The sequence below is a fragment of the Ipomoea nil genome, unplaced genomic scaffold (assembly GCF_001879475.1).
Source record: "Ipomoea nil cultivar Tokyo-kokei standard unplaced genomic scaffold, Asagao_1.1 scaffold1833, whole genome shotgun sequence".
NCBI lineage: Eukaryota > Viridiplantae > Streptophyta > Magnoliopsida > Solanales > Convolvulaceae > Ipomoea > Ipomoea nil.
Window position 1 is genome coordinate 506,629 of NW_017618261.1, and position 25,770 is coordinate 532,398.

At 33.8% G+C, this 25,770-nt stretch overlaps 1 protein-coding gene across 2 annotated transcripts; it reads left to right on the forward strand.

Moving 5' to 3' along the window:
• The first annotated feature begins 4,223 nt into the window (after positions 1 to 4,223).
• On the forward strand, positions 4,224 to 24,240 carry LOC109192729 (DNA-directed RNA polymerase I subunit 1-like). 2 transcript variants are annotated; one of them, XM_019343427.1, is made up of 22 exons: positions 4,224 to 4,459; positions 4,608 to 4,777; positions 5,625 to 5,784; positions 5,865 to 6,209; positions 7,246 to 7,497; positions 7,608 to 7,787; positions 9,506 to 9,668; positions 10,695 to 10,885; positions 13,062 to 13,325; positions 14,744 to 14,832; positions 14,923 to 15,070; positions 15,217 to 15,435; positions 15,522 to 15,797; positions 15,893 to 16,031; positions 16,781 to 16,986; positions 18,306 to 18,508; positions 19,029 to 19,227; positions 20,631 to 20,959; positions 21,349 to 21,489; positions 22,091 to 22,868; positions 23,326 to 23,961; positions 24,030 to 24,240. In XM_019343427.1, the coding sequence occupies exons 1-21, from the start codon at positions 4,442 to 4,444 to the stop codon at positions 23,944 to 23,946; spliced, it is 5,091 nt and encodes a 1,696-aa protein (XP_019198972.1). In that variant the 5' UTR covers positions 4,224 to 4,441; the 3' UTR covers positions 23,947 to 23,961; positions 24,030 to 24,240. The 2 variants fall into 2 exon arrangements, with proteins under 2 accessions (XP_019198972.1, XP_019198973.1); XM_019343428.1 differs by lacking the exon at positions 24,030 to 24,240 and having other exon boundaries at positions 22,091 to 22,651; positions 22,682 to 22,868; positions 23,326 to 24,022.
• Positions 24,241 to 25,770: the final 1,530 nt, after the last annotated feature.

Below are 25,770 nucleotides of genomic sequence, written 5' to 3' on the forward strand. Positions count from 1 at the left end.
TGATTATGTATAATATTATTATTGAAATATTTCCGTTGCATTTTTAATTTAATTTTATTATTGTTTAAAATATGCCTTTATTATCTATGATGTAGAATATTATTGTTGAAATATTTCCGTCAAATTTTAATTTCCATCAATTTTTAATTAAAATGCAATGATCTAACCATTTATTTTTTTTCATATTAGTTAATTATAGATCATTTTTTATTTGCAGTCAACTATTAATATTCATTTTATTTTATATTTTCAGTTAATTAATAATATCATATTCATTTTCAGCCAATTATTATTTTTTATTTTCAGTCAATTGGTCAATTAGAATATCAGATGTAGTGATATTTTACCCAATTTTCGTTCCATTTTTAATTGATGATGTAGAATATTATTATTAAAATATTTCCGTTTCATTTTTAATTTTCATTGCATTTTTAATTTAACTTTATTATTGATTAGAATATGCCTTTATTATTGATGATGTAGAATATTGTTATTTAAATATTTCCTTTTCATTTTTAATTTACGTTTACTTGATGATGTAAAATATTATTATTGAAATATTTCTGTTCCATTTTTAAATTTGTAAAAGATTTATGACATAATTATGGTTTGATGTACTATATTGTGTAATATTATTGTAAAAAATTAAAATGTAATAATTTGACCATTTCCCTTTTCCATTTTAGTCAATTATGGATCATTTTTTATTTTTAGTCAATTATAAATATTTATTTCCTTTTTCAATTAACCTAATTTATGTTCCTTTTTTCATTTTAAATTTTCAGTCAATTATTAATATTAAGTTATTTTTTCAATTTACCTAATTTCCATTCTATTTTTAAAGGATGATGTAGAATATTATTGTGAAATATTTATGTTCTTTTTTTCAATTTTTTTTTAAAAAATTTACCTTTACTATTTACTATTGTTTGGGTGGGAAATCAAGTAAATAGGATTTTGTTTTTAATTATCGTATAGATTGTCTCATTTACGAATTGGTTCAATAAATCATAAATATTACCAATTGTTTGGTCACAAAATAAGCTTTATCTAATTATATCTATATTAAATTATATATATATATATATATATATATATATATATATATATATATATATATATATATTATTTAATAAATTAGAAATTATAAAAATAAAAAATGATTAAATTGTGTAAAGTATATCAGGGAATATTACGGATTATTTGCTTAAGTGGAATTACTTACTGAAAAAAATGTAGTGAATTATTTTATTAAAAGCAGTAAAAAATTGTGTATATAAATTAATAAATTAGTTGTATAAATTAAAAATGAAAAAACAGGAAATACATACTTAAAATTAGATTTCTAACTTATTTAATTTTCAGAATTTCGGAATAAATTTGTAATTTTATATAGTAAGGTAAGAATAATTTTTATGCAATATACGATTTGACAACTCAATTAATATTAAGATTTCGTGCAATGAACATGTATATCATCTTATGTACTCATTTGAACGGTAATTTATTTTTATACAGTAATTATGCATAATAAATTAATATTATGCTAATTAATAACTAATAAAATTTATTATTAATTTGACCATTATAATTAGTCTGGATGATAAAAAACATATATGAATTGGTTCAATAAATCGTAAATATTATCAATTGTTTGGTTAGAAAATAATCATTATCAAATTAAAATTGATTAATTTGACAAATTATACTTAAGATAAATATTACAGATTATTTACTTATATAAAACTTTAATTGAATTATTATTTTATATTTTATAATAAGGAGTGAAAAATTTATATATATATATATATATATATATATATATATATATATATATATATATATATATATATATATATTACCATATTGGTTATTGGTTATATACCATATTATGGATTTACGTACCATATTATGGATTTACGTCCATATGAGAATATGAAAAGAATAAATGTACAACCTAATTAATACTACGTATTACATAATATCATACCTAATATTACTATACATAATACCATACGTAATTATTATTTTTAATACCATGCATACAATTACCACACATACTTGAATTGGTTATCAATATAGATTTCTTAAATTGGTTATAAATCATATTATGGTATTACGTCCATATGAAATAATATTAACATACATAAAATTACCATACATACTTGTTAATATTTAGATTTATTAAATTGGTTACAATTCATATTATGGTAAAATAATTCTTATGCAATATACGATTTGGAAACTCAATGAATATTAAGATTCCGTGCAATGAACATATATTCCATCATGTGTACTCATTTGACAAAAAATATGAAGGTTGGTTCAATAAATCGTAAATATTACTAATTGTTTGGTTAGAGAATAATCTTTATCAATAAAAATTAAAATAATTAAATCTCTATCATATTCATATGCTGTTGCTTTAGGCTTTTGTCAAGGAGCACTACTCATGATCCTCAACACATTGCCATGGCTCCAAATCCTTGTGTTACTCCTATTGGTGTTGGAAGGACTGTCACATCAGGAAAAAAAATATTAATAGTCCAAACTCATTCAATGATGTCCCCTCTCATGCAAATGACCTGCAGATCTAGTTGCTCAGAGTCCACTAATAATCAGATGGTCTGTTTTTTTTTCTATCACTATGAATAGTGCATTATTTAATCTTGCCCAGAGTCCAATAATAAACAACTTTTAATAGATTGAGATAGGGTATTAGAGAAATACCTTTTAATGGGTTGAGCAAACTCGTCCAGATTAATGATGAGGAAGATGATATATATGATCAATATAATCATAGTTTATATAATATATGTAGATAGATTTTAAATTTCACCAATGGTATATATGATTTTCTATTCTTTATTAAAAAAAAAAAAGAGTAGAAAAAGGATACAGAGATTTACCAAATGTGTAGGTGTAGTGCAACAGCTCTTCTGGATACGCAGAGAATATGGGTCTTGTTCCTCCTCTTCTTGAAGGTCCCTGTTCTCTACACCATTGCTATGCAGTTGCAGAGAATATTCCCTTAGGTTCTTCGTAACTTGGTACTGTTTGTATTGAAGAGAATGTGATGTATATATAGGTGTTTAGATATGATTAAGGGTAACATTTATGGTTTTTATTATATTACCAATTACCAATTACCAATTACCATTTACCAATTAAAATTAGAGTTACAATTTTACATTTGCTTACCAAAAAATTATATATAGATACTTAATTTATATTTGAAGAATATATTTACCTAATTTACTTTATATACAGTAATAAGTATGTCTACACATAAATGAATAATATATAATATATAATTTCAATATTTTGATAATTAATTAAATTAGAAAATTAGGATATTATATAAATGCCGCTAAGTTTTGGGAAAAAATTTATATGGTTTTTTATATTATTATTATTATTATTATTATTATTATTATTATTATTATTATTTTATTATGCTTACATTATTTCATAAGATTTTTATTATACTTGAACAATAATATTTTCAATTATATTATAGAATATAATACCATACATAATATTACCAATTATGTAATATAACAATTAATAGATTTTATTTAATTTCCATTTGACATTTACTTACCAAATAAACTTTACTACAAAAGTTTTGGGGGAAAAATTTGTTAGGAGGATTTTACTTTTATATATATATAGATTATAGAATATAATACCATACATAATATTACCAATTATGTAATATAACAATTAATAGATTTTATTTAATTTCCATTTGACATTTACTTACCAAATAAACTTTACTACAAAAGTTTTGGGGGGAAAATTTGTTAGGAGGATTTTACTTTTATATATATATAGATTTGAGAACTTAATTGTAGTTTTTTTTTTTTGAGTTTGATGACCCAATTTGCAATATGTTGTGTAGTTGAATGGCCAATTTAACACCTTATTCTTATATTTTATATTAAAATAGGTAAAGTACTTATTTATTTATTTATTAATTTATGAGAATATAAATTATTTTAGTATATGAATAAAATTTGATATAAATCAACTAGAGATGAATAATATTTAGCGTAAGAATATACTAGCAATATTCATGGTTCAAAATTTGATATTTTGAGTTGAGTTTAGACATAAGATCTTAATTTTGAGTACTAATTAACAATTTTTTTTTAGAAAGTCTAAATCATGAAGAGAAAGCCGTTTGCCACGTCCAAAAGGCCAAAGGGCACTATTGCTCAATGCTCATTAAACCCTAAACCCCTATATCGTGCTCTCGCCTAGTCCATTTTACCTCACAACATTCCCCACATAAAATCGCGTCTCTCTGCCACCGATCCTCCCTGCGGCGGCGTCCGGCGGCCGACCTCTTAATCTCCTACTATATATATATATATATATATATATATATCCGCATAAACGCAGCGTGATACATATCTGTAAGGTCACATTCGGAATCATGCTTCAAGCAGTTGAGGTAAACTATTCTATTTCTCTCCCTCACAAAACTGTGGTTTATTGGTCAAGTATGTTAGAACAGGTGCCTATCTGTTTCAGTTTGTTGCATTGGTTGCGACGTATCTGTATTTTTATTTATTTGTTTGTTTTTGGAATTCTATGATCAGGGTGCGTCTGAGGCCGTTGAGGCCGTTACTTTCAGTTTCATGACGGCCAAAGAGGTACGGCGCCACAGCGTAGTGAAGGTTACCAATCCGAATCTTCTTGATTTAGTGGGGGGTCCAACTCCAGGGGGTTTATACGACCCAGCCTTGGGTCCTTCTAATGAGGGTGCTGAGTAAGTTTACCTAACTTACATCTTCTTTTAAATATACACAGTCTATACCATTTTTGTAGCTCTGTTGGACCGCAACATATTGATTTTTATTATGCTTGATTATGGGGGTAACATAGCTCATAGTGATGCTGTTTGGTTGTACTTCTCATTGCCTTGTAAAGTTTTACCAATCCAAGAACTACATGAATATATGATTGTGGTTTGATTGTGGATGTTTACCTCTGCCATTCCATCTCTTTACTTGTGCCAATTATTCTGTATGACATGGGTAACTGCCCAGAAGAGCTGTTGCTTACTGGCATTGAGATTTGGTTTTCTATATCTTGATCCAAATTACAATATATTTATAGAAGTCAATATAATATAATTTTTATATAAATTTTTAGCTTATGAGGCACCAGTTGAGCATATCTAATTCAAAGAGTGAAAAAACAACAGTTTACAGGTAATACATGAGAGACCTAGGGCCATTTTGTCAGGATTTTGCTTTGTTTGAGCAAAGAGAAAATAAAAAAGAATTAAAAGGAAAAAAAAAAAAAACTGAAAAGGCAAGCCCTTGATGGTGCAAAGTGAGTTATTTCCTCAAAAACTGAGCAAAGCAAGTTTGTTGCAGTAAAACCTTTCTTCTTTCTCCTCTTTCTTCCAAGTCATCAAATTTGTCTCAAAAACTGGTAAAAAACTCCCCAATGGGGATGCTCTAAGAGATAGAAGTCATAGAACTCTAGAACTCTCTCAAATATGAATGCCTGCTTTTATTCATGTGACAAAATGGATCCTAAAGTTGCCCAGTACTATTAAATTGCCTTCATTGTAATTACTTTCACTTTTTAAACCACTATACTTGCAGGTGCAAATCATGTGGTCAGCGTTCATTTAACTGTCCAGGCCACTGTGGTCATATTGATCTTGTTTCTCCCGTCTACAATCCATTGCTGTTTGATATGCTGTATAATCTTTTGCAAAGAACATGCCTATTTTGCTTTCATTTTAAGGCAAGCAGGAGAGAGGTGAGTTTAGTTTATGAATATTGCTTTGGGTTTAGTGCATTTCACCATCACATTCTGCATCCCGTTTATTTTTAATGTAGGTTGAGAACTGTGCCTCCCAATTGAGATTAATAGCAAAAGGTGATATTATAGGGGCCAAACGATTAGGCGAAGCATCTTCAGAATTGGGTGAAGAATTTTCAAATGGCTACATTGATAGTGATCCTGTGGACTGTGAGGGAAGCCATATGTCAGGCCTTACTGATGATTTTGGCTCACAAGATCATTTTGACCATAATAAACAGCAGCCAAATTGGGACAATTTTCAGTTTACTGAAGCTATGGCAGTGTTGAATAAATTTCTAAGGCCAAAGCCCGTTAAGTGCAACAAATGCAAAGCAAAAAATCCCAAGATCAGTAAACCAACTTTTGGATGGCTTCATATGGTATGTGACTCATGGCACCACATTGACTACTTGTAATTTGTATATCCAGAATTTCATTTCTTTAGTTTATTTTTGATATCCCAGATCATTGTTAATTCTGTTGAGGGATGATTGTTTGCTCATTCTGTGAATATCGATTCTTAAAAGGTCAATTCTATTTGTTCGGGTCAGAGGCAACAGCCCACATTGTGGCCATGAGCTCATCTCTTATTCAAAATGTCAACAATTAACCCCATCTTTGGTCTTCCTGAGTTGAAATGTGGTTATGTTAGTAATTTGGCGCCTGGTTCAGTTTTATTATTTTCATTTTAGATGGAAAAATGATATATTTTTCATGAATAAAGGTATCAGTGCACTATTTTTGTAGTCCTCGGATTAAGGAAATGTTACAGAGGACAATCATTTCAGCATGAGATAAAGTCCAGATAATCCATCATATAAAGTAAAGTTGTTTTCTACATGCTGAAATTCCACAAGATTCACACCTATAGAACACCATTGCTTTTGGTTATGACCTTATCGTTTTACTGCGATGAAATGGCTAAGCTAGCTCTTCCCTCACCCTTTGTAATTTATTTTCTTGTGTGCTTTTTAACAAGATTTACAGTATTTATAAACAAGTATATTTGACAGAGTATCCTGCTTTATTGCACTCATGCACTGTAAGGTCATTCTACTTGTGTATTTTATTCTTTGAATACGTACGTAGAGTTATTAGGCTATTAATCCTATTATATTGCAATTGCTGAACATGAAGCATACATCTGAAGCTAATAACAATCATGTCATCTGTACTTCCGTTATGGTTGGTTGACGTTGATTTCTGCTTGAGGAGAGGGTGTATACATTCTTACAGTGTGCACTTGCACATGTGGATGTTGACAGCTGTTCTCAATCTCTCATGTTTGTAGTGTTTTTCTTTAGTAAGACATGCTAATGCTTTGTGATAATGATTATATCACTTAGTTTTTTCTGAAGATTTTGAAATTCCTGCTGCCCTTCTAATATTCTTTTGTCAACTGGATTATTTCTGTAGGATGGCATTGCAAACACAGTCCTTCGAGAAAATATTATTGGAGGTCATAAGTTGGAGGGATGGAGCACAGGTGGAGCCAAAGAAAATATTACTTCTGAGGTTGTGAATGACTTTGAAACTGCTGAAACCAACTCATTCCCGACTACGGATGGAGTAGAAAATTCTATGACACCCGGGAGTCGTGAAGATACCGTGTATCATGAGTTGGAAAAGCAGAAACGTATTCTTTCAGGACCTCTTTTACCTTCTCAGGTATAACATATTGGTGTAATTTGTAGGCATTATAATGCATTCTCCTGGATATGAATTCCTTGCTATTCTCTTTGGAGCACTCAAACATCTTTATTTGTTTCTACTTATAGGTCAGAGATATTATAAAGCTCTTGTGGGAAAATGAAGCTTCTATCTGCTCTTTTATCTGTGACATTCAAAGCCAGAGTCTTAATAAACCTGACAAGGTAGCAGGGCACTCTATGTTCTTCTTGGAGGCTGTTCTTGTCCCGCCTATCAAATTCCGTCCACCTGCGAAAGGGGGAGATTCTGTAAGTATTAAAATTCGTGTATCTAAATGATTTCCTAGCATTGATGCTGTTTCTGTGACTTTCACTTTCTCGAGGGATTGTTGAACTTAAGATTTATGAATTTGTAACCAATGGATTTAAAATTCTTAAGACAACAGCCATGACTATATCATATTAGAAATCTTTTTTGAATGAGTTCTGAGCTTTAATGTGAGCATAGAAAGGTGGGCCTTGGTGGTGACCAAAAGCTCCTCTACTGACCAAGAGATATGGTTTCATGCACAAAAAAACCATCTCCCTGAAAAGCAGACTTGCGGTTCTTTACTCTTCCCTCTCCAAACTCCACCTGATTTTGGAGCCTTGAGTATTCGGTTTGTTGTTTTGACTGCTATACCATTTTTCTATGTTATGTGATGAAAATGTCCATTTGTATATGTTTCTATTTTCAGGGTTAAATAACATAAGTTTTTTTTTTTTTTTTTTTTTTTTTTTTTTTTTTTTTCCTTAAGCTCAAATGTGAGAAAAAGAAAAGAAAGAAAAAGATACCTTAAAGCTTGTGATACCTGAAAGTAAAATTACACACCAATGTGTTTAATATGACTCGTGGGAGTCGTGGCGGTGTTATTTTTGTTTTTACACTTGTGAATTTTCAATTGGAGCCTTACTCTCCCCTTTTAAATATGGTATTGTCTTATATTAGCCCTTTTTCTCGTGACTACTTGTGAGCTTAGACACTCATATCGTGTTTGGTTCACAAAATAGGTTAGGAATGAAATAACATTGTCGGGAATAGGTCTATTTCATTGTTTGGTTTGACTTTCTATTCGTGGGAATGAGTTACTCCCTACAAGGGGAATAACCATTCCAAGGGGAATAACATGTATTAGCTATTTTGAGTTCTTAGGATTAGTGTCCAAAAATGTACTTTGATAGTTTTTTGCACACAATCATATAACATATAATACACACACATATGTACCTATAAATACATACATATAACATATAATACACACACGTGTACATATAAATACATACATTTGTATGTGTGCATAAATTTCATGTATCTCTATTTGTTTATTTATTTATATAAATATCTTTGTATATATGTACATAAGTATTTATGATTAAATTAAATAAATATATACATATAACAAATAGATAAATTGTATGCATTTATATATTAATAATTAATATTAATATTAATATATAATAATAATACGTACATACATACATAGATACATACATACATACACTCACTTTTGTGTGTGTCTATACATATATATTGGAAATGTGTATTGTTGTAATTTGAATATTTATTCATTTCCCAATCCTTTATAAACCAAACACTAGAATGAGATTCCTTTAGAGTTTAGTCATCATATATCTTTTTCCTTTGCCAACCAAATAATGGAGTATAATTCCTATTATGAGGTCTTGTTCTATATGAGAATTTGGAGGTCTCGTTCTGTGAACCAAACGTGCCTAGGAAGTTCTGTGATCATCATACTATCCATGTTTTATGTGGTTGCCCATCCTCCATAGTCTATCCTTAACTGCTATAAGGAAACAGCTGAGGTCTTATTCTATATCACATTTTAAGGAGTTCTAAAGTACAGATATAGAAGACGTTACCAGTAATTCACAGTGATGCAATGCCTTTTTGACTGGGGTTGTATATATGGTGCTTCGTTAATCAATAGGGATTATACTTACATTATATATGTGTTTGCACTTTTCAGGTAATGGAGCATCCACATACTGTTATGTTAAACAAGGTCCTTCAGTCCAATATAGCCTTGGGGAATGCTCATGTTAACACTACTGAACGTTCTAAGATCATCAACCGATGGATGGAACTTCAACAATCTGTAAATGTTTTATTTGATAGCAAAACTGCAATGGGTAAGTAAACTGATTTTTGATTTGTTATCAATGGTGCTGTTTTTTGACCATTACGATCTTGATTCCCATAACATCCTTTAGGGGGCGTTTGGTTCGGATTATTTAAGATAACAAAGGTTATATTTGGTTAGTTATATAACATTCCTATGTTTGGTTTGAGTTATGTAACTTTCCAATGGAATAAAATTTAAGGTCCACATCAGCTTTTTCCCTATTTTGGAGGGGATGTGATACCCTTGGCATCCTTTTAGGTATTATGAGATTCCCTTTTTGGCTTTTTACTAACTTAGCCCTTCACTTTCCATCATGTTGCTCTGTTTTTGACCGAAAAGTTAAAACATGGAAATTAACCATTCGTTCAAAGCAAGCAAGTTTACTTTGCTTAACATGAAAAATCAACTTTGCGGAAGCCACATTTGAATTTGTGGAAATGAAAGAATCCGCAGCACAAATCAACTTTTAAGATGAAGGAACATTGACTTTTCGGATGCCTGCATGGAAATGACTTTGCGGATGCATGCATGCAAATTTTATTTATATATATATATATATATATATATATCAAATTTTGCATGGTTAAATGCATTGGAATATTGAAATGCATGAAAAAATATTGAGGGTATTAAAGTAAAATAACCATTATAACGCAAAGAACAACCCTTCAGCCAAACAACTTTATATTACATATCTCAATTTTAACGAAACCCAGTAATCCAACATTCTCAACATCCAACATTCCCCAAGGTAATATGACATTCCGTTAATCAAACGACCGCTAAATGGCTTCCCTCCCATTTACCACTTCTGCTTGGCTGATTTATTGTTGAGGAATATTCTTCGTCTATGTAATACTTTATTCAGTAATCAGCACGTACTATCTAGTGGTTTTAATTGTCTTGTTCATTTGATGATTGAGTTCTATTTGGTTTTGCTTTATTTGGTGGCTTCGATTGAAAAGTGAAAATTAACATGCTCTGTACTATTAGGCCAATTCTTTTAATTAGGATCTTGCTAATATGATGGCAGCTCAAGGTCAAAAAGATGTTGGTACTGGCATATGCCAATTGCTGGAAAAGAAAGAGGGTATCTTCCGCCAGAAAATGATGGGGAAGAGGGTCAATTTTGCATGCCGATCTGTTATATCTCCAGATCCTTATTTGGCTGTCAATGAAATTGGTATCCCACCTTATTTTGCTCTCCGGCTAACTTATCCAGAGGTAAGATGCATTTTCTTGTTATGCTTGTTTACTATCGCTTCTTTGCCGAATAAAATTCCTTTTGTGCTTGAGATTTTTGCCAGATTTGTGTTGGATGCTAAGGAAAATTTCTTTTACAACTTTTTTTTAGTTTACTTAGAAACTGCATGGGCAGTGTGATACATTACAGATCCTGCTGCCCAACTAGTTCACACTACCTAAAGATCAAATTAGTTATATTGTTTCCTTTACTAGTTTAGTTATATTTCCTTCATATTTAGTTTAACAGTTTTAGAATATTATTTCCTTATATCTTTGGTTGTAACTCCTATATATATGGGAGAATATTAATTTGTCAAGTTAAGTTGGAAATTGAATAAAATCAAAAGGAAGTTTCTTCCTCCAACTTCTCCTCTCTTATTCTATATCCAGCCACCATAGGTAGACCACCTGCTTCCTCCGTTAACCATAGACCTGTGAAGCGTAGTCTATCCACTGAAACATATCATTTGGTTCCCGTTGCCGGCGTCATGGGTACTGATTTGAACATTGAATCAGCCATCAAAGCTTTGCAGAAATCTGTCAAAGCTTTGGAATTACAGCATGACAAAATTGAAAATTTGACAACTACTGTCGCCTCTTTAACCGCATCCTCTCACACCCAGGCAGCTTCTCTTGCCAGATTGGAGAATCTGGTCCAACAGCTACTCACCAGCCATGGTAAACAACCTGTCCAGGAGGAGAACTCTGTTTCTGCCCTTCAAAACGAAGGGACATCTACTGTGGCAGACATAGGGGATCACTCCTACCGTTTTTCCCGGTATCCCAAGGTCGAATTCCCTTTGTTTTCAGGCGAGGAAGACCCTATGGTTTGGCTACTTCGTTGTGAGTCTTCGTTTCGCCATGCTGACACACCAGGCCATGAACGTGTTCCTCTGGCAGCACACCACATGATTGGTGCGGCCCAATTGTGGTACCATTCTGAAACTGCAGTGTCACCATTTGCTTCCTGGGCATCGTTTAAGGAAGAGTGTTGTTTGAGTTTTGGGCCACCTCGAAGCATTAATCCACTAGGCGAACTAAAGCTGCTCTTTCAGACCGGCAGGCACGTTGATGATTATGTCAAGGACTTTCGAGCTCACCTTGCACGTGCAGGCACAGTACTCCCAGCCCAACGAGTTGATCTTTTTACCGGTGGTCTAGACGAGGTACTTCGGATTGATGTAGAAAGGACCAAGCCTAGTTCTCTAAACGAAGCCATTAATACAGCCCGTGACTTCTACCGGAAATGTCACATCTTAGGCCTTCTACCTGCCAAAACGGTAAACAATGACCCACACCCTGCCGCACCCCTTCCCTCTGCCCGTGTCTCACTACCCCCACAACAACCAACCAACCACACCAAATCACCTCGACCTCCGTATAAATTCCTATCCCCAGCGGAAAAGGCCGAGAGGGATGCCAAAAAATTGTGTTATAATTGCGATGAGCGATTTTTTCCGGGTCATAATTGTCGTCACCTTTTTATGTTGTGGACATTAGAGGATGGTGAAGAACCCCCTGCTTGGCTTGCATCCACGGAGTTGAACGCACGCGATGGAATCACCTGAATTCAACTTGAACGTTGTCACCTGCTTCAAGCTTGAGGACAAGCTTGATCTCCAGGAGGGGTGTAATGATACATTACAGATCCTGCTGCCCAACTAGTTCACACTACCTAAAGATCAAATTAGTTATATTGTTTCCTTTACTAGTTTAGTTATATTTCCTTCATATTTAGTTGAACAGTTTTAGAATATTATTTCCTTATATCTTTGGTTGTAACTCCTATATATATGGGAGAATATTAATTTGTCAAGTTAAGTTGGAAATTGAATAAAATCAAAAGGAAGTTTCTTCCTCCAACTTCTCCTCTCTCTTACTATCTTCAGCCCCCATAGGTAAACCATCTTCTTCTTCTTCTATTAGCCATAGACCCGTGACGTGTAGTCAAACTACTAAAACATAACACAGTGATGGTATATTTCATAACCTTTCTTTTTCTTTTTCTCGTTGTTTGGAAGGGGCAGTGAGGGGGGGGGGGGGGGGGTGGAGTGGGGGTGGATTAGAGACAAGATGGGAAAAGTAATAACAGTATAAGGAAGAAGCAAGTTTTTCTTTTAAATCTTCTATTTCTGATTTCAAAATATTCTTCCAGAGAGTGACTCCATGGAATGTTGCCAAATTGAGGGATGCTATTATCAATGGCCCTGAGATCCATCCTGGAGCTATGTCATATTCTGATAGAGTATCCACATTTAAGCTGCCACCACATAGAAAGATGCGTGTAGCAGTATCTCGAAAATTGCCTTCTTCTAGTGGCGTGGTAACACAATCAGGGAAGAACAGTGAGTATGAATTTGAGGGAAAAGTTGTATACCGGCACTTGCAGGATGGGGATATTGTGCTTGTCAATAGGCAGGTATGGCATTATTCCTCATATAATTTTCTTCTTTGTCCTTTCAATGTTGTTACTGCATTCCACTCACTTTGTGTCTTACCCAAATGTCATTTGTTCTCTACTTACAGTGCAAAGAGAAGTGCATGCTTTTTTAATTGAAGCTCATTACTCATTAGTATGTATGTATGTATGGCTGTATGCATGTATATGTGCACACATATTATGGTATAAAATATATAATTAAACCTGTTAATATGCATAAAATGAACCAACAAAAAGTGATGAATCTAGTACAATTTTTGTAGAGAAGTATGTGTCAAAAAAGCAGTGTGCATTTTAGTCACCAGGCACTATCTGTTCAATTAAGAGCAAAATCGTGATTGCTTTGATAGGAGTAAGTGGGAAGTAGTAACCACCCTTGCTGATGGCACCTTGCTCTGTTTTCTTACTGGCCCCTCTAACACTGTCTGTAACTTTTATTGCATATAAAATGATGTATTTGTATAGCAATGAAGTGCTGAAAGAGGCTGCAACAAATTAATCACTGGAAAACCACCAACCTTAAATCACAATGTAATGCTTAAGAAAATTACCAATGTCAGACAATGCTTAACAACACACCGTCACCTGAAATCACCATCTGAGACTGCAAAAAATTATCAAAAGGAAGGAATAAAAAATTTCAACTAATTTAGAAGTGTATTATCTTATGAATGGTCCATGAGAAGTTTAACTTTATTGCCACATGTGCAGCCTGGGCGACTTAGTCTTAAGTGGTCTAGGAGGCATTAAAATGACTTGGATGATCACTACTAAATACCAGGTGGTGATCTATATATGAATTTTTCCATAAACACGTTGTTTTGTTCTTCTATGTAAAGGGCGAATACATAATTTACAAGGCTTTGAGAGGAGGATCACTGTGAACTTCCATATCTTCGGCCAAACTTTGTGTTTTTTTTTTATCCCATGTGCATATCATTCTGGTACACTGAGATTTGGCATCCTCATTTGGAGTTATTCTATGCTGATCAATGATCATGATTGCCTTGGTTGATAAGAGGTCATGCCTACCTGTGGCACTTTCTAATAATTCTTGGTGTTTATGCATTTAGTGCATATAAATTTGTGAACTTTTTTTCATCATATGCTTCTGTGAACAAGCTTCTGAGCTAGGGCATTTTGCACTTATTCTACGTGCTGAGTGGTGAAGAAGTATAAAATCATGATAGAACTGAAATATTAAATGCTATTTACTTGCTTTGTGTTTGTCAGGAAACTAATGAATATTTGTATTGCACAGAGGGATGTGGTTTGCTTTCTTTAAATGTTTGAGACACTAAATTGAAATACTTGTTCAGAATATGTGAATTCATTTTGCTTTCACACTTAGATTATTTGAAAGTGCTGTTTAGTGTAACTGAGAAATTTATTCGCAGCCAACACTTCACAAACCCAGCATAATGGCACACGTAGTTCGTGTTTTGAAGGGGGAGAAAACGCTTCGCATGCATTATGCTAATTGCAGGTTGGTCTACCTGCTATTCTGTTTCTAAAGAGTTTCTTATACCTAGTAGAAATGTATTAATTGACTAATTAAGTCTGGATTTACTTTTAGCTCTTACAATGCCGATTTTGATGGTGATGAGATGAATGTCCATTTTCCTCAAGATGAAGTTTCTCGTGCTGAAGCCTATAACATTGTAAATGCTAATGAACAATACATCGTTCCAACAAAGGGAGATACTGTTAGAGGCCTGATTCAGGTTTCCTCATCTTCATTTATGTTTTTCCCAACTTCTCAACTGTTTTTCTGAACTTATTGTCATTACTGATTTATGATCCTTTACTGCAGTAAATGTTGTGATGCATCAATGGTACTAATGTGAATGTTCTTTGGCAATTGCTTTAGGATCATATTGTAAGTGCTGTCATTCTTACAATGAAGAATACATTTTTAACTCTTGATGAGTTCAACCAACTTCTCTATGGGTCTGGTGTGTTCATGGCGGGCCATGGTTCGTTTTCTGGAGATCGTTCTCGGAAAGTTTCAACGGTAGACTCTGAGAGTTTTCTGCAGCCTGTATTGCCTGCAGTATGGAAACCAAAGCCTCTTTGGACTGGGAAGCAGGTTTGATAAGAGATTGCCAAGTTTGTGCTGAATAACCTTGATTTATGAACATATCTCTTTAATTGTTTTTAACTTTACAATTCTAGGTCATTACTGCAATTTTAAACCATCTGACAAGAGGTTTCGCACCTTGTACCATCAGAAACAAAGGGAAAGTTCCGGAGAAATACTTCTCCAAAGATAAAGATAATACTGCTGATAATAAGTTTATCATTTGGAAAAATGAGTTTGTACGTGGTGTACTTGACAAGGCGCAGTTTGGGAAATTTGGTTTGGTCCACACTGTTCAGGAGCTGTATGGGTCAAACATTGCGGGAGTGTTGCTCTCTGCTTTTAGTCGATTATTCACCATTTTCTTGCAGGTGGTTGTCTTACCTTTTTTCTTTTCAAAGTTTAATTCTTTATATCAAGCCTTGTTGGATCATACTTTTTTGCTGGTTTCACTTCCATCATTCAGACTCATGGCTTCACATGTGGATTGGATGACCTTATAATATTGCCTGACTATGACTCCAGAAGGAAAGAGCATCTTGAAGGGAATGATGTTGGTGAAGAAGTTCATGCTAATTTTGTTAAGTTCAAACCTGGAGAAATAGGTATCATAATCTATTGCATATGCATATAATGAAAGGAATTCTCAGACACTGTAGCTGTGCTTGGCATTTTGTAATATTTTGTTCTAATTACCCGGTATTCCCGCTAAATTCTCAGACACTTGCTGTAGCCATGCCTGTCACTTATTTTTTTAATCTTTTCTCTCTGTGTATTGTTTTAATTACCTTTATAATTCTGAATCACCTTAGGTTTTTGATGAAATTCCTGACATTATGAAAAATAAATGCTTTGAGTGAGTTAACAAGGGCATAAACTATTTGACTTATCAATGCATAAAAAATTTTGGTTGCTCTTATTTACTGCAATCCTATAGGAAAGGCTTCACTTTCCACCTCTGTTCATGCTGTATATCATTGTTCTTTTTCATCAATTTATATTAGCAGAACCCCATGCTTTTCATCAATTCAACAAAAAAAAGATACTTATACTATAATATGAATTTAATGCATTCTCAATATACATGTACTCATGCACTGCAAATAATTTTCTACCTTGAAATGGTCCATGTATCAAGATCTTGCAAATAAGGAAAAATATTTTCAAACAAATCTCATGAATTTGCTACCCTAATGAATAATCTGATAGAATCACGAGCAGAGTTGAAATTTTGATTAAAAACACTGCAAACTTTCGATAACTATCTTTTGATTGTTTTATACCTCTATTAATTTATTTTCTTATCTATATGTATAGATATTTTTCCTGATGTATTTTGTTTGGTTTGTTGTAGGTCCTGTAGAACTCCAGCTGGAAATTGAAAAAGTTATTAGTACAGATAAAGAAAATGCTGTAGCTTTCTTGGACATGAAGATGAAAAATAAACTGAACCAAAAAGCAGAAAACATGGACAAAGATTTGCTTCTCAAAGGATTATTGAGACCATTCCCCAAGAATTGCATCTCTCTTATGACAGTCACTGGGGCTAAGGGTAGTACGGTAAGTTGATTATATATATTTTTTCAGGCTCACAGATGATTTGTTCTAGGCCTTCTAATTTTTTGTTCTGGATCATAAAGAGTCACATCCACACGGACTTGCCATTTGCAACTGGTAGATGGCAAGAATTATTCTTAGTGTCATGGGTTTTAGACCTGCCTGGCTTCTAAACCTTGCATCTTCAAACGCAGTTTGCTTTTGCTATAATTTTATTGTCATTCCAAGAGGTTTATATTTCTTTATGTCTAGCATTATTCTATTTTTAATGATGGTAAATTGTGAAGCAATGGTTTTCTAGTTTATATTTGAATGATGCTTTATATCATTTTGTTAGTAAATGAAGGTATGATGTCCAAAGCAATGGGTTTCTTCCACAACATAGTTTTGGATAGATTGTGATTGAGATTGGAGTGCTTGGTTCGCTCTATGTAGATTACTTCTTCACATATGTGATCATATTTTCTCCTGTATTTACTTTTGCTTTCATGAAGTTTTTGTTTTATCCCAGGAGGAACAAGTAAAAATATTAAAATCATCAACAGCTGATTATCTCAAGATAGTTATTTTGTTACCTATTTGCCTGAACTCTTTGCTCTTATCTTTTTTTGTTATAATTTTTCTAGAATTATTTTATTTTATTAAATATTAATATATTTCTGTATAATATTACTTGCTGACTTGCTGTTAAGAAAGTGAATGGGGTGATTGAAGTAGTAAAATATAGTTTGTCAATTGTCACACGTTAGCTGCAAAAGGAAATAAATTGTAGCACCTTGTGAGAAATAAAATAAACAAGTTTAGTGGTTCCCAATATCCCTAATATTTAGAAAGTGATCCAAGGAATGGGACCTTGTTCCTCATTGGTTGGTTTGGAATGAAGGGGATTGACAGTGTTTGAAGGCCATCAATCCTCTATGGATTAATTCAAGGAATTTTAATTGATATGCTCTTTTTTGGGCTCAAGGAGAGACCCCTGTTGCTGCTTTTTCCTTGATTGTTTTTGGATAGGCTTGATTTGTTTGTATTATGTTTGCTGTACACTCTTTGTAATACGATTGGTATCACTTGGTGCCTTTCAATTCTATTTCTTTACTTACAAAAATAAATACAATAGGCATTAGCATTATAAAAGTTTGATGTATCCTCTGGTGCTCCGCAATTTAAACTTAGAAATTCATTCTCTCCAAATTATTGGTTTAAACTGTCAAAGTGTCAAGTTAGTTATCAATTCAAATATGCATTGGTTGTTTAATATATTGTCATTGATATTCTCTTTTTCAATTCTCATCATGTTTAGTACTTGTGAATGCTTCCTGTAGGTTAATTTTCAACAAATATCATCATATCTTGGCCAACAAGAGTTGGAAGGAAAGCGAGTGCCTCGGATGGTTTCTGGGAAGACTTTGCCATGCTTTCCCCCCTGGGATTTCACTGCCAGGGCAGGAGGCTTTATCACTGACCGTTTTCTTACTGGTCTCCGTCCTCAGGAATATTACTTTCACTGCATGGCTGGTCGTGAAGGGTATATCCAAAATTTTCTTTGTTCTTCCCATTTTCTTCAACCTTTTACTTCAAATTTGTGATCATTGCGTACTTACAATTTATAAATAATTAGAATATTGGACAATGCAAAATTCTCTTGTGGAAATAAAGAACAAGTATTGTTAGAAAAGCTCAATACAATATTAGGTACATAAACACACGAAAAGAAAGTACATGGAAGGTTACTTCTTAAACAAAGGGTGCTTGAAAAGTCAAGAGTCACCTAAAGATATGGTGAAATCACCTAAAATTGCATGTCTGTACATTCAACACTTAAATATAATCAACATTTAATATCTATGTGGCTGCATTGGAGAAGGCTAAAAAGAAGGAAACTTTATGTGAGGATTTATATAATCCAAAATGGGTTAGGCTGGAAATTGATTCGTATTGTTATCGGGTTGAATTGAAGCCTTATTTTTATCTAATTTTTCTAATGGAGTACTGCCACTTCTGGTTTTGTTATCTTGGCTCCTTACTCGTCTGACTTGTATATACAGATTAGTAGATACTGCTGTTAAGACCTCTCGCAGTGGATATCTTCAGAGGTGCTTGATAAAAAATCTTGAGAGCCTCAAAGTTTGTTATGATTATACTGTCCGTGATGCAGATGGCTCGATCATCCAATTTTACTATGGTGAAGATGGTATTGATGTGCATCGAACTAGCTTTCTCAAAAACTTCAAGGCACTTCAAAAGGTATGCCTTTTCTGTATAATCCTGCCCAAGGTTATCAAGGCGGACTTTCTAGGCGAGATGCCACCGACTGCCTAGTCGACTAGGCGACCGCCTAGGCGATGAGTATTAAATAAATAAAAAGTATATATATATATTGAAAATATCTTCTCTTAGGCAGCCTTTTTGCTGGCATATTTACTTCAAGTAGATGAATGGTTTTTCCTAAAATAGTGAAAAGTCTAGTATTTATTGTATATTGAAAATATCTTGTCTTGGGCAGCCTTTTCACAACCCTATTTACTTCAAGTTGTCTTGAAAAGATGAATAGTTTTTCCTAGGGTGGTGAGAAGCAAGGTTATCAAGGCGGACTTTCTAGGCGAGATGCCACCGACTGCCTAGTCGACTAGTCGACTAGGCGACCGCCTAGGCGATGACTAGGCGATGAGTATTAAATAAATAAAAAGTATATATATATTGAAAATATCTTGTCTTGGGCAGCCTTTTTGCTGGCATATTTACTTCAAGTAGATGAATAGTTTTTCCTAGAATAATGAAAAGTCTAGTATTTATTGTATATTGAAAATATCTTGTCTTGGGCAGCCTTTTCACAACCCTATTTACTTAAAGTTGTCTTGAGAAGATGAATAGTTTTTCCTAAGGTGGTGAGAAGTCTAGTATATATTGATAACATGCCAGAGTGAGGGAGTAGGTTTTGCTCGGAACAGGAGGACGACGCCGGAGCTTGAACCGCGCCGCCATCAGAGCCACCACGCGCCTCCACGCGCCGCCGCTGTGCCGCTGCTCCGACACCACGCGCCGGCGCGTGAGGCAGATTCCGGCGACCTCTCCGGCTGAAAATTACACCGGTCAACTCGCCTTAGTGTGTAGGTTATGCCCATGTATGTTTTGTGGAGTTTTGAGTTGTATTCTACACTTAGGCGAGGCGAGCATATCAGGCGTTCGGTCTTCACCGACCGGACGCCTAGGCGTCGCCTAGATAACCCTGGTGAGAAGTCTAGTATATATTCATAACATGCCAGAGTGAGGGAGTGGGTTTTGCTCGGAACAGGAGGGCGACGCCGGAGCTTGAACCGCGCCGCCATCAGAGCCACCACGCGCAGCCGCTGTGCCGCTGCTCCGACACCACGCGCCGGCGCGTGAGGCAGATTCTGGCAACTTCTCCGGCTAAAAATTACACTGGTCAACTCGCCTTAGTGTGTAGGTTCTGCCCATGTATGTTTTGTGGAGTTTTGGGTTGTATTCTACACTTAGGCGAGGCGAGCACATTAGGCGTACGGTCTTGACCGACAGGACGCCTAGGCGTCGCCTTGATAACCCTGATCCTGCCTGATAATGCTGTCTCATTTTTTTTCATTGGGAAAGAATGTCCGGTGATTTCTCCATTCCTCTTTATTGATGCTTAGAATGAAGAAACCATTCGTCAAAAGTTTCATCCTGCACGCCAATTCAATTCTTATATTGAAAAATTGCCTAATGGACTTGAAGAAAGGGTGAAGAAGTTCTGGATGGAGAGGAAGGCAAAGTTAGATAAAAACTCAAAGAAGTCATTAGCAAAGCATGTGCAAGAGGAACGTCTTGAGAATCAAGTGGAGCAGCTAACTGCAGATAAAAAGAAGCTAGCATCCTTTCTCAAATTAGTAGAACAGAAGTATTTGTTTAGTCTGGTGCAAGCTGGGGAACCTGTAGGTGTAATAGCTGGTCAGTCCGTAGGTGAACCATCAACTCAGATGACGTAAGATACATCCTTCCTTATCTTTGTTGTCTTGCATGCCTTAGCTTTGAATGGAAAATATTGAATTTGCTGCTTGCTTGGTCCCATTGTGGGTTTCAATATCGCGTCCATTACTTAACTTTAAAATTGTTTCCTGGAAAGATTTGTTGAATATTCAGCAATTTGCATTATTAACCTCTAGATAGTTGAATCCTCGTTTGTTGGTATAAAGAGAGATTTTTAGTAGGATTGTTGGAAATTACCTTCTGAAATATGTTTCAATGGTTTTAAGGTATAACTTTTTGCTTCATTTCTTTGAATTGAATACTTTCAAATCAGTCTCTTAAATATTTTCTCTATTTCAACAAATATATTATATTGCTGTTTTAACAACTTTTTTTGGTTCCCAGACTTAACACTTTCCATCTTGCTGGCCGTGGGGAAATGAATGTCACACTTGGTATTCCACGTCTTCAGGAGATTTTGATGACAGCTTCTGATGTGATTAAGACTCCTTTTTTGTCCTGTCCCTTCCTTGGGTGGACATCAAGGTAAATTTCTGGCTTTTATTACTTGCAGTGCATTGGCATCCCTACTAGTATTGGTGAATGTGAGTGGCGTGTAGTCTGCTCATACAGTTTGATTCACTAATTGGACTTCCAGTGCCAATATTCATGTACATATGTACCAAATAGAAAAAAAAAAAAACTAAAATTAAATTAAAGTGTGTAGTTTTTTTATTGCTAATAAACTCTAAACAAAATAAAGTCCATATCTTGTGGTTTGCTACAAGATATATAGGGACTCCTTTAATGTGATTTCTCCATTTATTTCATTCTCTATCCTTATCTGGGTTAGTCAATGGTGTTTTCCCCTTATGTTTATTTCCGTCTCTTCAAGGTCCCTGGGTTTGGTTGAGAGATGATTAAATAAATGTGACAAAAACAGGTGTCAGGGTGTTTTGTTCATATTTATGATAGACATATCTGTATATTGGCATTCAGATTAGAGACAATAGCCAATACTTTGTTCTGGGTTTAGCATGTTGGGTTTTTAATGATTATTTTTTGGTCTCTGGCACACATTTGTGCCCAAGAAATTTTTTGCTACACTAAATATGCCTAGATTAAAGACTTCTCTTTTTGTCTTCAGGGATGATGCCCAGTCCCTTCTAGCAAAAGTGAATAAGATCACTGTCGCAGACATGATTGAGAGCATGGAAGTCCATCTATTGCCGATATCAATTCACAACAATAACATTTCTCAAGTTTACGAACTTATTGTGAAGCTCAAAAAACATGATTCTGTCTCGTTGAAAGATTGCAAGTATACCCTCACATCTGCCTTTTTGAGGGAGTTGGAGGATGCAATTGAAAATCATTTGTCCTTGCTTTCTAAAATTAGTGGCATAAAAAATTTCAAATCCAGTGCTCAGTCAGTTGCATCGAATGAAACAGATGAAAATGCTTCCGGTGCCAAATCTCAAGAAGATATGGCTGATGATGATGATGGTGATGAGGAGGATGATAGAACTGAGGATCTTGGTTCTGATGCACAAAAAAGAAAACAGCAAGCTACAGATGAGATGGATTATGACGATGGATCTGACAATGAGCTTGCTGAACATGATTCATCGTCTGAAATGAAAAATGATGAGACTGATGATGTCAATAGTAGGGAGGAGGAAGCTGGAGATGATGATGATGATGATGATGATGATGATGATGATGATGATGATGAAACTGAACTGAGAGAATCATCAAAGCCTAAATCAAGTGAGGAAAAGACCGAGTCATCAACTAAAGTAAAGCAAAAAAAGGAAATCTTTGTGAAAAAGGAATCTGACAGGGCTATTTTTGTGGGAACAAAAGGGTCATGCTTTATGGTCCATTTCAGATTTACAAATGAACCTCATATTTTACTAGCACAGGTATCTGCTAATCCTTTTGTTGGATGACTTCCTAGATGCTTCCTATTTCCTATTCTCTTCACCGGGAATTAGTATCTTACAATTTTGACTTGTTCTGGCTTGCTTCACCAGAATATATTCAAGAAATTAGTAGACAAGTACATATTGCGGAAGTTAGTGACAATTCCTAGTGAGTAGTGATAGCTTTAAAATTTTTAATGTCTATTGATACCTTTAGAGAAGTCACAAATGAGTTTTAAGTCATAAATGAATGTTGTGAACATTTGACGAATGGGGGTGGCCATGTTACGAATGTCAAATTGCATTTATCAGAGACTTGAAAACCAGAATGAGTTTAGGATGAAATATATGCTTGTAGTATAGGGGAAGAGAATCTCTCTCTCTCTCTCTCTCTCCCTCTTGTCTTTTTTTGTTTGCGGTTCATTGTATTGATTCAAAAGAGTTGATATAAATGCAGGTGGCTCAGAAGACTGCAAAGAAAGTTTACATAAAGAGTTCTGGGAAGATCCATCAGTGCAGAATGGTTAAATTTGATGTGGATGAAAATACGGTACTTTGGGATGGGGAGAAAACGGAGAAAGCCAAGAAGCTTCCGAACAATGAAAGCAAAAATGCTCCCTTTTATTGGGCACTGAAAGCTGCTGGAGTGGATTTTGGTGCATTTTGGGAATTGCAGGATGAACTTGATGTGAATCGAATATACAGCAATAATATCCATGCCATGCTGCAAACATTTGGGGTCGAAGCTGCCAGGGCAAGTCTCATCAGAGAGGTGAAGACTGTGTTTGGTATTTATGGTGTTGAGATTGATTTTCGGCACTTAAGCCTGATTGCAGATTACATGACCCACAATGGTGGCTACCAACCAATGAGCAGACATGGAAGAATAGCTGATTCATTGTCACCCTTTTTGAAGATGTCTTTTGAAACGGCGTCGAAATTTATAGTAGAAGCAGCATCTCATGGTATGACCGACAACTTGGATGCACCATCTTCCAGAATATGCCTTGGCTTACCCGTCAAAATGGGTACTGGTTCTTTTGACTTGATGCAAAAGTTGGAAATTGATGCACAATAAGAACCCGCCACTGTTGTGCACTTTTCTAATGCAATTTTTTATTTTAATCATTTAAAAAAAATTTGTTTAGCAACTTGTACACAGACAGTCAGAAATTTTGATGAAGCCATTTGGTCATTGAACATAAGATTTTTGCTTTATTCTGTTGTGTATTTAAACAATTAGGAAGAAAAAATGGCTGAGGCCTTCAGCCATTGGGAACGGAATGATTTCGTTTTATGGAACGTAAATCTCGTTTACGTTTTACGTTGCCAACACAAGTTGAAAAGAATAGTAAGTTGATTTGATGCATTACTTCCTGCTTCTGCATTACCATATAACTTAAAACAAAGTATTTTTCACTAAACATACCCTTGAGCGGATAACGTAGTTAGCCTTTTCTAACTATCTAGAAGAGGGTTAAATTCTGGGATTGTGCGGACAATTGTTATATCGTGTGTGCGCATTGGTTTAAAACAACATTGTTTTATATCTTTTAATTATTGGTGTTTGTTTTTTTGGAAATTTTGTTTTCCGTTTTTGTCGATACATAATATACACAAACTCTTAACATAATAAACATAAATTCTTAACATAATACATAAACAAAAGAAATTGTAACGGGATTGGACGGAAAGGTGTCTCGCGTCAACTCCTCACCAACTTATAAAAATGCCGTCGTTTTGGGCTAAGTTATATTTGCCTTGTGCTGAAACAATCATTATTCCATGGACCATGATTCAGATAGCTGTGTGGACTATAAATAAAAAGTGCATTTTTAAATCAATGTATTTGATAGGTTTGAAATCAACTTTACTCCACAATCTCTTGTGGAGCCGATGTAGGATCATATCACTATATGATGGTAATATATGAACATTTTGGTTTCAAATGAGAGCATCCTTTGTAACACTTCTAAATCAGTAATAGATAGACATTGGCTTTGTTTAATTTAGTTGAAAAAGGTATTTGAAAGTTGGTAAATTAAAAATTAGAAGTATTTGGTAAATAAATTGCTGAAAATAAAAAGAATAATCTATTGATGAAACGGTATGTAATATAGCTTTTGGGAAAAAAGTTAATTAATAGATTTATTTTTTAAGTTGTACTCCGTAATAATATTCAATTAATAATTTGTAATTCTAAAATAAATAGTATTATCCTTTCAGAAAAAATAAATAAATAGTATTATATGATTTTAATTTCCTATATAAATATATAAATATATAATAATAATAATAATAATATGATTTAAATACATTTTACATTTTTTTTTCTATAAAAGATAGTAATGATCATTAATTTCGACCCTTTAACTATCAACATTTATCGATTTTTATCATCAATTTTCAATTTGATTATAATTGATTCATTGACTACTGATTTTGTCATTTGCTTAAATATTTGTTATTAAATTTAAGGGTAAGAATGTAAAATTAGCTAGTAGAATCGTCTCTCTAGATTTGCATATTTAAGGTCTTTAAACAAACGATATAATCGCCTCAAATTTGGGGCATAAACTTATCATTAGATTTATCAAAATTGACTTATGCATCAAATTGTTCTTCACATTCATACTAATGATGAATTTAGTGTATGAATTTTATGAGCTAAATTTGGTCATCTTAATAACAAGTCAATTTTTAGATTTTACCCTTAAATTTAAGTTTTACTAAAGAAAATTAACCAGAGGACTAAATATAAAACAAAATCAATAGTCAATGTACTACTTATGATCCTATTGAAAGTGGAGGATAAAAATTGATAAATGTTAATATATAGTCAATAGATAATTATCATAATTAACTCAATCTTCTCCTTTTTTTTTTTTTTTTGGTAGAAGAA

Excerpts from the sequence above, each read along its gene's own strand:
- LOC109192729 (XM_019343427.1), top strand. Across the intron at positions 10,886-13,061 it reads TCCGGCTAACTTATCCAGAG|AGAGTGACTCCATGGAATGT; the intron begins GTAAGATGCATT and ends ATATTCTTCCAG. Across the intron at positions 15,798-15,892 it reads TATTCACCATTTTCTTGCAG|ACTCATGGCTTCACATGTGG; the intron begins GTGGTTGTCTTA and ends TCCATCATTCAG.